Source organism: Triturus cristatus, chromosome 1_1 (assembly GCF_964204655.1).
Source record: "Triturus cristatus chromosome 1_1, aTriCri1.1, whole genome shotgun sequence".
In the NCBI taxonomy this organism is placed as follows: Eukaryota; Metazoa; Chordata; class Amphibia; order Caudata; family Salamandridae; genus Triturus; species Triturus cristatus.
The window spans coordinates 40,311,939-40,327,031 of NC_140579.1; the positions used below are offsets into that span (position 1 = coordinate 40,311,939).

The 15,093-nt window shown below is 47.8% G+C and overlaps 1 protein-coding gene across 2 annotated transcripts in view; it reads left to right on the top strand.

Annotated features, from left to right (window-relative positions):
• Nucleotides 1-15,093, top strand: part of LOC146869297 (epidermal growth factor-like protein 8) — a 96,159-nt gene that overhangs the window by 46,867 nt on the left and 34,199 nt on the right. The window contains exons 2-3 of one of the 2 annotated variants that reach the window (XM_085647062.1): nt 2,192-2,383; nt 13,409-13,528. In XM_085647062.1, coding sequence (XP_085503188.1) covers nt 2,301-2,383; nt 13,409-13,528 — 203 coding nt within the window. In that variant the 5' untranslated portion in view covers nt 2,192-2,300. Of the gene's footprint in view, nt 1-2,191; nt 2,384-13,408; nt 13,610-15,093 lie in introns of those variants that run through there. The other variant, XM_085647069.1, reaches the window with a different exon arrangement.

The following is a 15,093-nucleotide window of genomic DNA, read 5'->3' on the forward strand; positions in this document are numbered from 1 at the left end:
TGTTCTGTTGTGAAAGTGTTGCAGTCTGTACCACATTGTTACCAATGTAGAGGTGCTCAGAATCTTATGTGTGTGTGCTGCAGTGCGGCACAGGGATCAGGGACATGATCCAGAGTCATTGTGGGTGTGCATGTGTGCCATTGTGCCCATCTCCCCCCATGCCCCCAGTCCCTGGTCGGTACTCACCCTGTTGATGTTGTGTCAGGTCATGTTGAGCAGTGTCTGGAACCCCAACTCCTGGCACCATGTCCCGACTGATGACTGTAGCCACCATTTTCTCCATGTCATCCAGCTCCTGTTGTGCCGCTTACCCCCACCTCCAATGAGCGTTGCTGCTTTCATGTTGGCCTCGAGTTTCTTCTTGGCTTTACCCTTTACATCATTCCAGCGCCTCTTGACCTCTACCATTGTCCTCCTCAAAGCTACAACTGCATTCACATGGTCCAAGATGGTCTGCCATATTTGTGTCTTTGTTGCCAATGACACGTTGGAGGTGCCGAACAGTTGTTGGTAGTGTTCTGTCACCTCCATGACTGAACCGCGTCTTCCTCTTCCTCTTCTCCTTGGCCCTCCCCGACCCCGAAGTTCCTTGCTGGTCGTCTGTGGGGCTTGTGGGGTTTGCGTTGTCCTCTGCACTCAGTCCGGGTGCATCCATGGTGCTACGCAGTTTATTTATTTATTTTTAACTGCTTTTATAGTGCATTTTCCCGCATGAGGCGTGGGAATTGTAGGCCTGTTGCTGGTTAGTGCTGATTTTTGTATCGCAATTTGGGACATCGCCAGTTTTTTCGCGTTGGTGTTTCGCATTTTTTCTGTGTCGCGTTGATTTTAACGTGGTCATTTGGCATGTTATCGTGAGACTATCGCATGGTGCCTCCGGGTTGAGAATACAAAATAAACACGGTATTATTTTCCTGCGATGTGCAAAGTTGCTTTAAGCTAATTTTGCGATGATTAACACACGTTCTTGAGAATATCCCCCATAGAGTTAAGTTTCTTGGCAATTGCATGGACATAATATTGGGGTCACCAGAGGTCGCAACTGTGACCCCTGTGGATGACAGTTGGCGTCAGTTGAAGCACAGAAAAAATGAGAACGTGCATTAGGAGTAGAATAAGCCAAAGTGATATGCTCGAGTTTAGCATATCAATTGGTCTTTTAGAATTAAAACCCAAGTTTAGAAAAGTTCACACCTTCCCATTCAAATTCAAATTTCTGTTTTTCTATTTGTTTGTGAACTAACTCAAATATTTAATCATTTGTGTATTTGTTTGATGCTTGCTTGTTCTGTATTTCTGTGTATTGTTTTGAAGTTTAAATCGTGGAAATTGCCTAGGTAGGGGTCCCTAGCTTTCAGTAGTGACTCAGTAGGGGACCCGGATTCCAGTACACATTCAGTGGGGTACTCTGAGGTCACTGATGATTTAGTGGGGTTCCACAGAAGGTAAAATGTTATGACCAGCTGAGCTAAGTGTCCCTATTCTGTGTGTATTTGTGGGAGCTTGCCAGTGGTGTGGTAGTTCTGCAATGGTTGCACAAATCTGTGTGTAACATATGCTCCGGTTTCATTGAGAGAGAGTCTGTTTTTTATTTCTATAAAATGTTGTAAAGGTAAAAACCTTTGTGCAGTATTCCCCGCTCCTCTCAAACTGCTGCTCTATGTGCAGCTTCTCTTCCCAGGTAGGTAAAAGGAGCTCAGACCCCCTTTATTGCCCTGGTCATGGGCAGCACCGGCCCCATCCCTACTCAAGAGAGAGTAGTAGAAGTCATACTACTTTGCCAGCCCTGAGTACAGCAGTCTATGCCACTCACTCATTTCTGCGTGTCTACATGTTAACAGGTGAGGAATGACTGCACTTGGCAGTGAGAGAGGGATGTTACTCAACGTGCACAGTGATGGCGGAGTGAGGACACTCGTTAGGATCCTACTGGTCTGTACGTTCTTTATTTATTTTATTTAACTTATTTACATAGCGCTTGCGATGAACTGAGGTGCCTTTAGGAGCTTAATTAATAGGTATTAATAGTTAATAGGTATTATTATTTCTCAACTGAATGGCAGTCATTGTATAAACCGTGAACAGATGCCTCGGCCCTGTAGGTCACGCACGGATGTCTATACTAGATGCTTGGATCCATTGGCCTCTTCATGTCTGCTCCTCAAGTAAATCATTGCTTCTCTCCTCGTAGGTGATTGGCTCTGAGAGAAGATCAATTTTCCATTTATGAACACAACCCCTCCTGCTCCACACAACCAAGGACGAGGGAGGATCTGGAGGACCGGACCAGGATCTCCACCATGCCAGGGATGGAGCTGGCCTTACTGGTGTGTGTGCTGAGCGTGGGCTTGGAGGTCCGAGGACAGATCATCAAAGAAGGGAGGTAGGTGATCTCTCGCTTCCAAACACGCCTTTGCCACCTCCTTTGCCCTGGTTGGCGTCTTTGTTGGTCTTCAGGGGTTGGAGGTCAATTGAGGGGAAGGTTCCTTCCAATTTACCATCCATTTGGACTCTAGTGTGAAAGTAGAGATGACCTCCAGGGCTGGATGGACAAGGATCTAGAGTCCTCCAGGGCTGGATGGACATGGTGTTCAGGGTCAGACTGACCTATAAGGCAATCTGGCAGTACCAGATAAGCCAGTGTGACAGGTCAGTGTGTGGGCCTAGTTTGTGGTGTTATGCACAGTTTTGTGGTTGTGTTTGGGCTACTGTAAACATTAGCCAGGAGTAGCAAGCAGCACTGTGCATGCCGTGGATGCTGTGATCTCACCACATGCAGTCTGTATGTACAGATAGCTCTTTGGGGCAGAAACGTAGGGACTGGTCAGTTCATTTTTATCTTTTTAGTAGGGAAGGAACACTGTGAATTTTACAGCCACATTTCTCTAATATAACCGCACACATTGCCTACAACAAGCACAAATACCTGCAGCCCCCACAAATCAGAGACCACTCAGACAGCGTGACCTCAAAAGTCCAGAGATGTTCGATTTTCAAATATGGGCCACGTTTATTTACACTCAGTTCATAAATGTGGGTCACTTTTATTTACTACCCAATTCATAAATGTGGGCCACTTTTAAATAGTACTCAGTTCATAAATGTGGGCCACTTATATTTACTTCTCAGTTCATAAATGTGCGCCACTTTTATTTTGGTTCTTGGGCCATGGTGTCTATGGCAGCCAAAATGTTGGAGGCAAAACCCTCCATCAGTTTTTTTCTGAATATTTTCCACTGTTGTCCCTGAAGGCATATTCAATACCATACTTCGACCTAAGCCCGTACTGTGGTCCTTAATAAAATACGGTGTTCTGTTTGGATGAAAATGTTCCAATAGACGTGTCAATGCCATTTCCAGCCACATCCAACTGCTTGCCTCAACAGGACTATCAAAGCAGTTCCACCACCCCTACCTGTCCGAGTAATAGGTGCCTTCTTCACCCCCTGGTTGGACTACATGAGTACACCGCGGACAAGCAGTACCAAAAGTAACCCTGCCTAACTGGCTGGCTGAGACTTTACAGGAGAGGTCTCACTGCTGAGACCAGGGGAGTGCTCCACAGGATCCAAGAGACATGTCTCTGCCTCACACTCAAATGTAGATGGAACTTGGCGTGTCTACTTTCAAGAAACAGAATCATACCTCACCGGCTCATTAGAACGACATGCTCGGCAGACAGTTGTGGCAAGGAATTAGATGTTATTGATTCAGAAATCTGGCAATCACAAATATCTAGATACCCTTTGGGTAAGATGGATTCAGATGAGATCAAATAAAAAAATGTCTAGCAAGGCTGACCCTAACTCACGTCCCCTCAATTACTTTTGCCTCTTGTGATTTCTTGTCCGAATATCATTCACTTTATGTCTCCCTTTTTTTTGTTTTTATTGGTAAATTAAGTGCCAGTACTTTATTTGCCTCTTGGCACGCTTTTTTCTTCGCCTGTTTCAATACTCTTTGGGGAATTTTGTCCAAATTTTCTGCGCTTCCCTTGTCCCAGTTTTCCCAGTTTTTTGGGAGTGGGGGAATAATTGTCCTAGTTTTCTTGGCTTCTCTTGTCCTAATTATCTTGATTTTTATTGTTGTTGAATGTTGCCCTAGGGATCTGTGCTCGTCTTGTCTCATTAGTCTTTGCTTCTCTGGTCTTACTTGGGTTTGCTTTCCTTGGGGTATTTTGCCCTAAACTTTTTTGCTTCTCTCATCCCAATTTTCTCTGCCTCTCTTGTGCAATAGTGGCATTGTTTTTGTTTTCACTTGTTCCTATTTTCTTTACTTTTCTTTCAAAACGTTACTCTCGTGTTCCTTGTTTTTCTTGTCTCGGTGGTATTTCTGTCTCTTTAGGAAATATTCTTCACTTTTCTGAGGGGAATATTCCCCACATGTCTTTGCTTCTCTTGCCCCAGTTTTCTTCTCAGCACGCTTTGCGAGATGTTGCCCTAATTTCATTTGTTTATCTTTTTCCAATTGCATTTGCTACAAATGTTACTCATTTTATTTCTTGTTCTTGAGTGTTGCTACCCAAATTCTGTTTGCCAAATAAAATCATCACTAATAAGTTCATTTTGGATAAAGTTTCTCTTGACAAACACTGAGCCATTTGTAGTTCCTGTTTATACAGAGCTCTGCTTCTAGTTCCCTGGCTTGCTCTCCTTGTGGAATATTGTTCATTTATTTGCTTATCTTTCGGTGTGCTCTCATAACTTTCCAAACTGCATTTGGAGGTAATGCCCACATTGCATTGTACTGTGTTGGACACAGTGCTCTATATCCAGCCTACAGCATTGATCCAGTTTAGTAGACGGGGACCCACCGACAGAGGGTTCTGCAGTGTATCCACCCTGACCCCAATGCACCCCATCCCTTCAGCCTGGGACTGTGGTGTAGCTGGAGGAGAGACCACCATCTCTGGCTGATGATCCGCAGGTTCCTGGCTCCATGTTCTGCTGTCGTTCCTGGGCTCTTCACCCTTCAAGTCTGTGTTATTGCACATAGCATCTTTGAACTTTTATTCCCACTTTGCTGATCACTCTAAGGTCTCATAAGTCCTTCCTTGTGTCCTCACTCTCTCCAGGGCATCATCTCTTCTAGAAAGTCACGGCAGTGTTAGGGCAGCCACTGTAGGGTCTCAGATGCAGCAGTATGGAACACCTCTAACACAGTCTCACATGGCGGCGATAGGTCCGCCTTAGACACAGCTTCTCGTGGCACACACGCCTCTGGCGCGACTTCTCTGCAGCGCAATTTGCCTTGCGGACAACTTCCGTCTAACACATCTCCCTTGGTGACGACTACTGACCGCGTTCCCTTTTGGAACAGCTCTTTGTGGTGAGACTGGTGCCCACAAACCTCAGGTCACGCAGATTTCTCTCCCAATCTTCCTTCGGCTGGCAGAGCCACAGAGCATCGGGGGTCAAGCAGCTCTGGTGCTATGGACAGCCACACCTCTGCAGCGCTGGCAGGCGTTTCCCCTCTTTCAGTAGCAGGTTGGCATAAAGGCACGACAGGTCAGAGGAACAGCAGCTTCCATCAAGGCAAGACTTCAGGTGATGTCCTCTCACCTTTGGGAGGCTGGCGGTACGTCAGATACCAACAATGGTTACCACACGGAGCACTCCCTTTCTTGGTTAACCCCTTCCCCGCTCATGACGGAACCACTCCGTCATGAGCCACGGTTGCGCTGTGCTCATGACGGAGTGGTTCCGTCATGCTGTGGCCGTTGGCCGCCGCTCCGCCCACGCAGCGCTAATTCCCCGCAAGTGCGGGCGATTAGCGCAGTGGGCGGAGTCGTGACGGAACCACTCCGTCATGAGCACAGCTCAACCGTGGCTCGTGACGGAGCGGTTCCGTCACGAGCACAGTGCCACCGCGCTGCCCCCAAACCCCCCCCCCCACCGCCGCGGCGGGATTCCTGCCGCGGCGAAGGGGTTAAAGAGAACTTGGAACTTCCATGATAAGCGGGTCAGTGGCTCCCAATTTTATATAGGTGAAGCAGACGAGGGATGTGGACTCGCTGCAATTTTAGAACTGGTTTGGGTCGGGGTTTTACTACTGAATATCGACAGCAACAATAATGAGATACAAGAATATCAAGAGACAAAATACCGAAAGGTATGTGCTTACAGAGTAGTATAGATTTACTATTCTTAACTCCACGTCTACGTACCTTGCATATATAAGTACCATGTGCGTGCATATATGTTGATTTAGGTGTAGGAAATATAGACTCGCTTATGTGTCAGTATATTTTTGGGATAGTTAGCCCTCGATATTCCACCCCACCAATATTGTGGGTTCGATATTCAGGTTGCACACCTGGTCGGTTCTCTTTTCACGTGTGCTCTCCAGACACAACCTTTATGCAGAGTGATGCTCCCTACATCAAGGTCATCTCCAGCCTGGAGGACCCACAACAGAGGATCCAAGGGGTGTGAGATGTGTGTATCCATCTCAACAACCACACTGGCAGTGAACTGGAAAGAGACAAGCGTCTGCCAATGTCAAGGGGACCATTCATCCTCTGAGCAACAGACACTGTAGCCACAACCTTCACACACCACCAAGACAGACAGACACACACAAATCAAAAACCAGGACACCAGATACTCGCAGGTGGGCACTTAGGCACTCAGGGAACACAACATCACACCGTGAAGGGGACAGTCACAACCCAACTCGGCGGTTTTCAGTTGGTGACAGAAGGGCCCGTTTTGTATTAGCTGGGAGCAAAGACAACCCCTCCCTACTTTCTTCTCAAACCTCTCCCCCAGTTAATAATTCCAAGATCAGACCCACTTCATGTTTCAGGATAGGATAAAGGGATAACTCTGGGCTCACAGCAGGATGAATACAACTGAGATGCACCTCAGACCAAAGGGCCCTGAACCTAGTTTTGTGTATTAACACTTTTGACAGTGTGACCTTTTGTACGCAAGAGGATGCTCAGAGGATGGGGATCTGTGTGCAGGGTGGGGACATCACATGCGAGGAAAGTAGTTTTTTTAAATTATAACTGCAAACATAAGCCCTGGCTAAATATATTCAAGCCCCTCCCACACCAAAGAAGGCTGCAACTAGAATGCAACCTAGGGCCATGCTTGGGTCTTAGCAGCCATCCTCAGGTCATAGCAGCTATCCACTAAGAGCAACCACCAGCCTACTGGGGAAATGTCACAGTAGCAGAATGGCCCCTCTGGCCGTGACCGCGTCTGCTTTCCAAAAAAGGTGGTGGATTTTACAGCTTTAGAACCCCAACTAAATTTAATTTATAGTCAACCGAAAGATTTTTCCTGCATATATTTATTATTGAAATGAGGACGATTTGGAATACCTTCAGAGAGACTGCTCATCATTTTCTATCGTTTCATGAATTCATTATTTTCATTTTACAAGCCAGTGGAATTCTGGATTGTGAGCACTTAAAACAAACATAGCTTTTTCAGTACTACGTCTGTTTACTTGTCCTAACAGATGCTAGGAGGGACCTAAATCTGGATGCAAAACGCTTAGTTCTAAAGTTGCTTGACGAATGGAATGGGAGTTTTGTCGCTGAGAGGCACTGCCTCTGGACAGCAAGCCTTCCTGACACAATACCTGCTAGAAGTCTCGTAGGGATGACTGCAGCGCTGTGGAGGTCATGCCCAGATTAGACCATCACTGGGCTCCTTTGCCCATTAAGCCATGTCAAGTGCGTCTTTGAACAGAAGCGTCTTAAGCTGTTTCCTGAATAGGAGGAGTGCCGGCTCCTTACACAGGTACTAGGGCAGTTGATTCCAAAGTTGTGGGAGATGGTTGGAGAATGCTCGACCTCCGTTGGATGAAGTTTTGTAGCCTGGAGTGGCCAGGCGGCAGGTCTCGGACGAGCGCAATGTGCGACTCGGAACATAGGTTTGCAGGCGTTCTTTAATATAGGCCGGGGCTTTTCTGTGGATTGCCTTGTGGGCGATACAGAGGCCCTTAAATCTAGCTCTCTGTTTGATTGAAAGCCAGTGCAGTTTGCGGAGCAGTGGGGAAGCGTGGGCCTGTCTTGGCAACCTAAAGATCAGTCTAGCTGCGTCATTCAGCACCAGCTGTAATTTATTAGTCAACTTCTGAGGGAGACCTATGTATAGGGCGTTGCCGTAATCCAATCAGGTGTCTTTAGGAGGGGGGGACCCTGGCTTCCTTCAGGTTGGAGGGTAAGTGGCCAGTCTCCAAGGAATTATTCAGTTGGGCAAGGAGCTGTTTTCCAGGTCGGGGAGGGCAATTCGGAAAATTCTTGGGGGACACGGGTCTGCGGGGGAGCCTGATTTGGTGCAGTTCATCAGTTGAGTCAGTAACGTAGCATCCAGCGTAGGAAAGGTGGAGAGTTGCTTGTCGGAAGGGGGTGGGGCCTGATCCTGGGTTAGTTGCCCTTGATTGGTGGGGGTATTGTTAATCTCGGAGATGATGTCCCTGACCTTTTGGAGGAAGTAAGTCAGGAATGTGTTGCAGTCTAGGGATGCGGCTGCAGATTTCACCTCCGATTTTTAGCTGAGTTCTTTTAGTATTCTGAAGGACCCTTTCTGCTTATTAGGGGCCGCAGTGATTCTAGCCTCATAGTACTCGGCCTTCCTGACAGTGATAGATTGTTTATAGGCGGTAAGCATGGTTGTATAGGCTGTCAGTTCTGCTGGGTCATATGCTTTCTGCCACCTCCTCTCCGCGTGGCCGAGGCTTTGTTTCAGTGCCCTCAGTGTCTCGTTAAACCAGGGGTCCCCCTTCCCTTCATCTCTCACTCTGTCACTTCGCTCCGGTGCTATTTTATCTATCGCACAGCGTAGGGTGTTTGTCAGGGCTTCACTATCCTGGTCGAGATTTCCAGGTTTGAGGTTCGGGGGAGGGGGGGGGGTGGTTCTTTGTAGGGCTTGTACTAGGTTTCCTACTTCTATTTTTTTCCCGCATCGCACCTTTCTCCACTCTGGGGGAGGTTGAGAAAATTGGCCCTCCATTGGAACCCAGCAGCTTAGTAGTGCGTGGTCCGACCATGCACAGGGGCTGATGGCTGTTAGCCTAGCCCCTGGGTGCGAGGTCCAGACGAGATACAGGATGTGCCCTTTTGAGTGTGTTGGTGCCTCCACCAGTTGGTGGAGCCCCATTGTGCACATTCCTGTCTCAAACTGTCTGGGGGGCGGCTCCTTTGGAGTTTTATCCAAGTTCTAAATAAAATCACCCGCCACCAGAAGTCGTTTGTAACGTGAGCATAGGTTTGTGATTACCTCCGCAAACAGATTGTTGAAGCTGGGGGTTGACACTCGGGCGGTATACTACCAGCAGTAGTAGACAGGACGATTTTAGTGAGATTTTAACCCCTAGTATATCTGCGTTGTCCATGTTCTCTGCTACTACTTTGGTGGCTGTTAACCGTTTGTTAAACAGAATAGCTACACCCCCACCCCGCGTCTTTCCTTCTCTGTTTTGCCAGAAGGCTTCGAAGTTCCCCGGAAGTGCAGCGATGATGTCTGGAACAGAGGAGTCATCCAACCATGTTTCAGTGAGTGCTAGGATGTCTATGTCTCCATCCTGGAGGACAGAATAGACTTCTAGGTGGTGCTTCTGTAGGGAGCGCGTATTGAGGACTGCTACTTTCAAACCTAGTGGGTTACAAGGTATGGTGATGGTTTGGGGGGCTGTGCGCGAGGTGATAGAACCTCCCGCCTCATTTCATCTCAGCAAATTTTCAGCGCTCAGCTTCTCTACTGCCTCTATATTAAGGGCGTGGCTACATGAGGCTATAGTCTGCAATTCTGTCATTGTGTAAGTCTGAGTTTGACCAGGGGTTCTGGCCCCTGGCCCAGGTCGGTCGTGGACAGGCTGCACGTCCGCTCCAGCATGGATTTTGAGCTACTCCCCTTCCACCCACCAACCAATCAGCTCTGCATGGCAGCAGCTGTTTCCCCCCCGGGCACTAGACCGCTGTAGCAGAGCATGTGAGAAAGTGGTTCCTAAATAGGTACAGGATGTACAGAGTCCACAGTCCCCAGAGGTTTGGCAGAGGCTAAAGTTAGATATAACCGTACTCTCTAAAGTGGTAGCTTGGTCGAGCAGTAAGGCAGTATCAGAGGACAGTGTAAAGCATTTGTTGCACACACTCAGCCAGCAAATGGTCTCACACACTCAATAACTGAACTCTAGGCCAATGGTTTATATATATAAAAAATATATGCTTGTTTTATTTTAGAACCATCTATAGGTATTAAAATATACTTTCTCAGAATGAGATGCTTTATATAAATACTTTTGCAATATGCAATTGACTTTTGTAGAAAGTTACAAGTGGTTGCAATAGGCAACACAATTTTAAACACAATAATGCATTGAGTTCAATGGAAGTTTTAAGTTATTTGAAACAGATTACTTTTAGGATTACTTTTGGGATTCCAGGACTGGATCCTAGATTCAGTCCTGGGTCATTACTTAGAATCAAGTGATAAAAGTCGACTTAATTACTGTGATGATTTTTAGACAATATTTTGCTATTTTAAAAGTTGACAAGGAAATATTTCATAGAAAACAGTCAATGATTCCCTATGGAAGAAAATTCAAGTTGCAGGTATAGTATGTTCTCGTTACTTTTGTAATCGAGTACTGGGTACCTAGACTCAGTACTGGGACCTTTATCCAAAACAGGTAAGCAATTACGTTTTCAGAAGTTATACGATTTTTAAAGAATATTTAAAGTTTGACAGAAGAAATTTCACAGAAAAACAGTCAATGATTTCCTATGGGAGAAAATTGGGTTACTGGTAAGTACAGTTGTAAATATTTTTCAGAGTCAGTGCTGGGTACCAAGATCCAGCACTGGGAGCTCACCTAATAGCAGGTGAGTATTTTCGTTTTCGTTATCGGCTGATTTTTGGTGAATATTTTAAGATTTGAAAAGTCCACACTTCGAAGAAATTTCAGGAAAAAGCCAGTCAATGTTACCCTATGAAGAAAAGTGAGTTATCGGTTTAAAGGTAACTACTCGACTGGCAGAGTTAAGGTTCTGGGCATAGACTCAGGGGTCTCCCAGGGTCAGGTAGGTACAGTTGGTTCACCCTCAGCTGCACAAGGGCGGCGGGGTGCAGAGAGAGTTAGGTCCAATGTTATCCTATGAGAGGTAGGGGGGCCTTGGTTGGTGGCTGCTGACTAGCAGGCCACGCGGCTGTGGGAGCTGGGCTCCTGGTCACTTACTCAGGGCAAGTGGGGAAGTAGATAAGTGTAGAGGTCGCACTGCCAGGGCCACTCGGGCGGCTGGGTGCAGGGTGCTTTTGAGCCTTCGGGCACTCAATTGATTTCAATGGGAAATCTCCAGTTTAGAAAAAGACTGCAAGGTCGGGGACGAAGATTCTTCAGGTGCCACCACCACTTTGAGAGGTAAGTTGGGTAGTTGGAGGATAGGTAGGTGCCCCGGGATTGGGCACAGGGGGCCGCCGGGTGCAGGGGTGCCTTTTGGTGTCGGGAAATCTTACCCTCTGTTGATCGCGGTTGGGGGGGCACCTGGTTCTGAGGCTGCAGGCTTCTTCAGGAATGTTGAGGGGAGTTCTTGGGTGCCGGACCCGGGGTCACAGTCACCGTGGGGTCGTCCTCGTGGTCTTTGTTCACTCCGGCACAGGCCATGCTTGGCTGGTGCAGAGTCTGCTGGGTTCGCAGTTCCGGGCTGCTGCCAGGGATTAGAAGTAGATTTTGAGTAGAGCCTCTACTCATGGGAGTCCCAGGGGTTTAGAGTCAAAAGGTAGCCAGGTCCTCCGGGGTTGTGAGGTTGCTGGCCACAAGAGATGCCGGGTTGGAGCAGGAGCAGGTTCGAGGGTCGACAGGCCGGTAGGGCTGGGGGCCAAAGCAGTTGGTGTCTTCCTCTTCTTAGCAGTTGCAGGGCAGGTCTTCTTTCTTCTTGCTCTTCTTCGGATTTTGGAATCTGGGGAAGGAAGGTTCAGGGTGCCCCTAAATACTAGATTTAGGGGCGTTATAGGTAGGTGAAGGGCAGGGACCAATTGGACCCTGTCCTGGGGTGGGTACACCCCCTATCCTGCCTCTCTCCTGTGGAAGGGGGGCAGTAGCCTAGTCCTGATAGGGTAGGGCTCCCCATCTTCAAGACCGTGAGAGCCCGGAGATGTGCTTCACCTCGCCTCCCCCACCTGAGGGGTGGGGTTGGCAGGCTGGCACATCCCCTGTCCTTATTTGGGGTTTCCGGCCAAGCTTCCCGCCAGAGTGGGGGGTTGCAGTGGCCTGGGGAAGCTCACAGAGGCGGCATGCCTTTGAAGCTTCCCCCTGCCCATCCTGGGGGAGGAGATTTAGCGCCTCGCCCAGGATGTGCATTGTTGCAGGCCCAGGAGAGCAGGGGCTCTCCTACCCAGGGGTCCAGCAACATGTCTGCTGTGTGGCAGCCTAGGCAGCCTCAGAACAGACGTGGATTGTAGGTTAGGTTTTAGGGGGCATCTCTAAGATGCCCTCTGGGGTGCTTGGTACATTAACTCCCACACTGGCATCAGTGTGGGTTTAATGTGCTGAGAAGTTTGATACCAAACTTCTCAGTCTTCAGTGTTGACATTATGTTGCTGGGGAGTTCGTGTTTGACGAGCTCTCAGCACCATGTACTCTTAAATGGCAGCACTGCACTTACAGTGCCCAGGGATGGACCTGGGTACTGTAGGGGCACAGGGCTCCTGCTCCTGTGCCCACACCATTGGCATAGGGCACCCAGCTAGCTGATGTATGCCATGGCAGTGTAGGTGATGCACATGGCACACAGGGATGTGTGCCATGTCGAATCTTTGTTTTGTCGTGCACCCAGGCACCCAGCCTGCAAGGGCAGTGTGTGTGTGTAAGGGTACAGGGCCTCTAAGGGTGGCACAATGAGTGCTGCAGCCCTTAGAGGCCTTCCCTGGTCGCCAGGCCCTGGGTACCTAGGATACCATTTACCAGGGGCTGACATGTGGCCAGGGTTTGCCAATTTGGGTTTTGTGTTTTTAGGGAAGGAACATAGGCCCTGGGCACCTGATTGGCAGGTGTCCAGGGTACACTCAGTCAAAGTACATTCAGCAATTCAGCAAAAAGTGGGGGCATACCATGCAAGAAAGATGGCACTTTCTCACAGAGCGGAAGTGCGATGCCCTAGGCGGTAATATCGGTGGGGAGAAGTAGCGCAAATTATTGTCTCTTCAAAGTGCAAAATCTATTTAAAACAATAAAACCAGTTTCACAATCAATTTTTAAAAGGTGCCGCACAACGTTAAAACCAATTCCCCTGCTCCTGATACACCCCCGAGATTTTAGCAGTGGGAATATCGAATTTCAGATAAAAACAATTCAATTATAACATTTTAAAAGCAATTGAGACCGCAATCAGACTGTGCTTGCTTGTGCCTTGTGTGAGTAACTGCACCTTCTGTATTGTTCTTTTTACCCACAGAGCAGTATGCTCAAAGCAGACATATAAAGTGCCGCTCTTCTACAATGAATCCTTCATTCAGCCCGTGTATCGACCCTACATCACCACCTGCAAAGGGCACCAGATCTGCAGCCTGTACAGGTAAAGTGAGGCTTGGGAACTGGAGGGAGTCCGGGAAGAGAACCAGCGGTCCTGCTGAGGCCCTAAAGAATGAAGAGAGCGGTAGGTCTAAGTGGAATTTCAATTACAGCAGAGTAATCGAAGTAATTTCATTAACTCCGCTTTACTCTTTCAATCAATCAATCAAACATTTGTAAAGCACGCTACTCATCCATGAGAGTCTCGAAGCGCTGGGGGGGTGTGGGGGGGGAGCAGCTACTGATCAAACAGCCAGGTATTGAGGAGTCTCCTAAAGGTCAGCAGGTCCTGAGTCTGTCGTAGGTGGAAGGGGAAGGAGTTCCATGTCTTGGTGGCGAGGTGGGAGAAGGATCTGCCGTCGGTGGTTGTTCGGTGGATGCGTGGAACAGTGGCGAGGCTGAGGTCAGCGGAGCAGAGCTGGCGGTTGGGGGTGTAGAAGGTGAGTCACTTGTTGAGGTATCCTGGTCCTGCATTGTGAAGTGCTTTGTGAGCGTGGGTGAGGAGCTTGAAGGTGATCCTCTTGTTGACAGATAGCCAGTGCAGGTCCTTCAGGTGGGCGGTGATGTGGCTGTGGCGGGGGATGTCGAGGATGAGGCGTGCGGAGGAGTTTTGTATGCGTTGGGAGTCTCTTCTGGAGTTTGGTCGTGTTTCCCGCGTAGATGGCGTTGCCGTAGTCCAGCCTACTCTTTGACATGGAATTACCGATAATAACACGATTACGCAGGCTTGCGTAATTAAGAGTCATTTGGCGGAAATATCCTACTGCAAGAGCACATTTAGCGAGCGTGAGCAGCTGTTCATGATCACTATTTGTTTTCTGCTGCATTTCTTAGCACAAAATGCATCCCCGCATCCATTTTGGACACAAAGGTGCATTTTAGCTAAAAAAATATTGCTGAACGCTGGGAGTAACTTGGGGGGAATTATACCCCAAGTGCACATATAGGGAGCGCAAGCGACTGCTCGCTATTCAAGATCTGTTGCATTTAATGCTATTTCTTAGTGTAAAAAGCATCCTTGCGAGAGGGCATTTTTGCAGTAATAAAATAGCGCTAACTGCAGGATTGCTATTCTCGCGTAATACTGTGTAATCTCTCAGACATTTTGGGTGATTTTGTGTGATTACGCTACACAGAATTACATGAGTTACGCCCACACCCAGAGAGGGGGCTGCATGAAACTTCAGTACACGGACAGTGTAACCTGATCTAATTTATTACTTCATGCATACAATCAATGAATGAATGAATGTATTGGGAATTTGTGTAGTACCCCATGCTTCAGTAAGCCTTTGTTTGTGGGCCTACCAGTGTTGGCGATTATTATACAGCCTAGTTAAGATGGCAAAGGGACTTGGATATGGAGTTTTAAACTTAATGTAAGATACAATCGTCTGTTTTGGAAAAATGGCCCAAAATACTTTTATGTATGTATTTTTATAAATGTGTTTTAAAGCATTCTGATTGCATGATGGGGATGGTAGGAGGGCCTTTTATTATTTCCTTCGTGATCAATGTCCTACATTTAGGTCATTCATAATGGCCGCCACCGGAATATTACAAGTACCC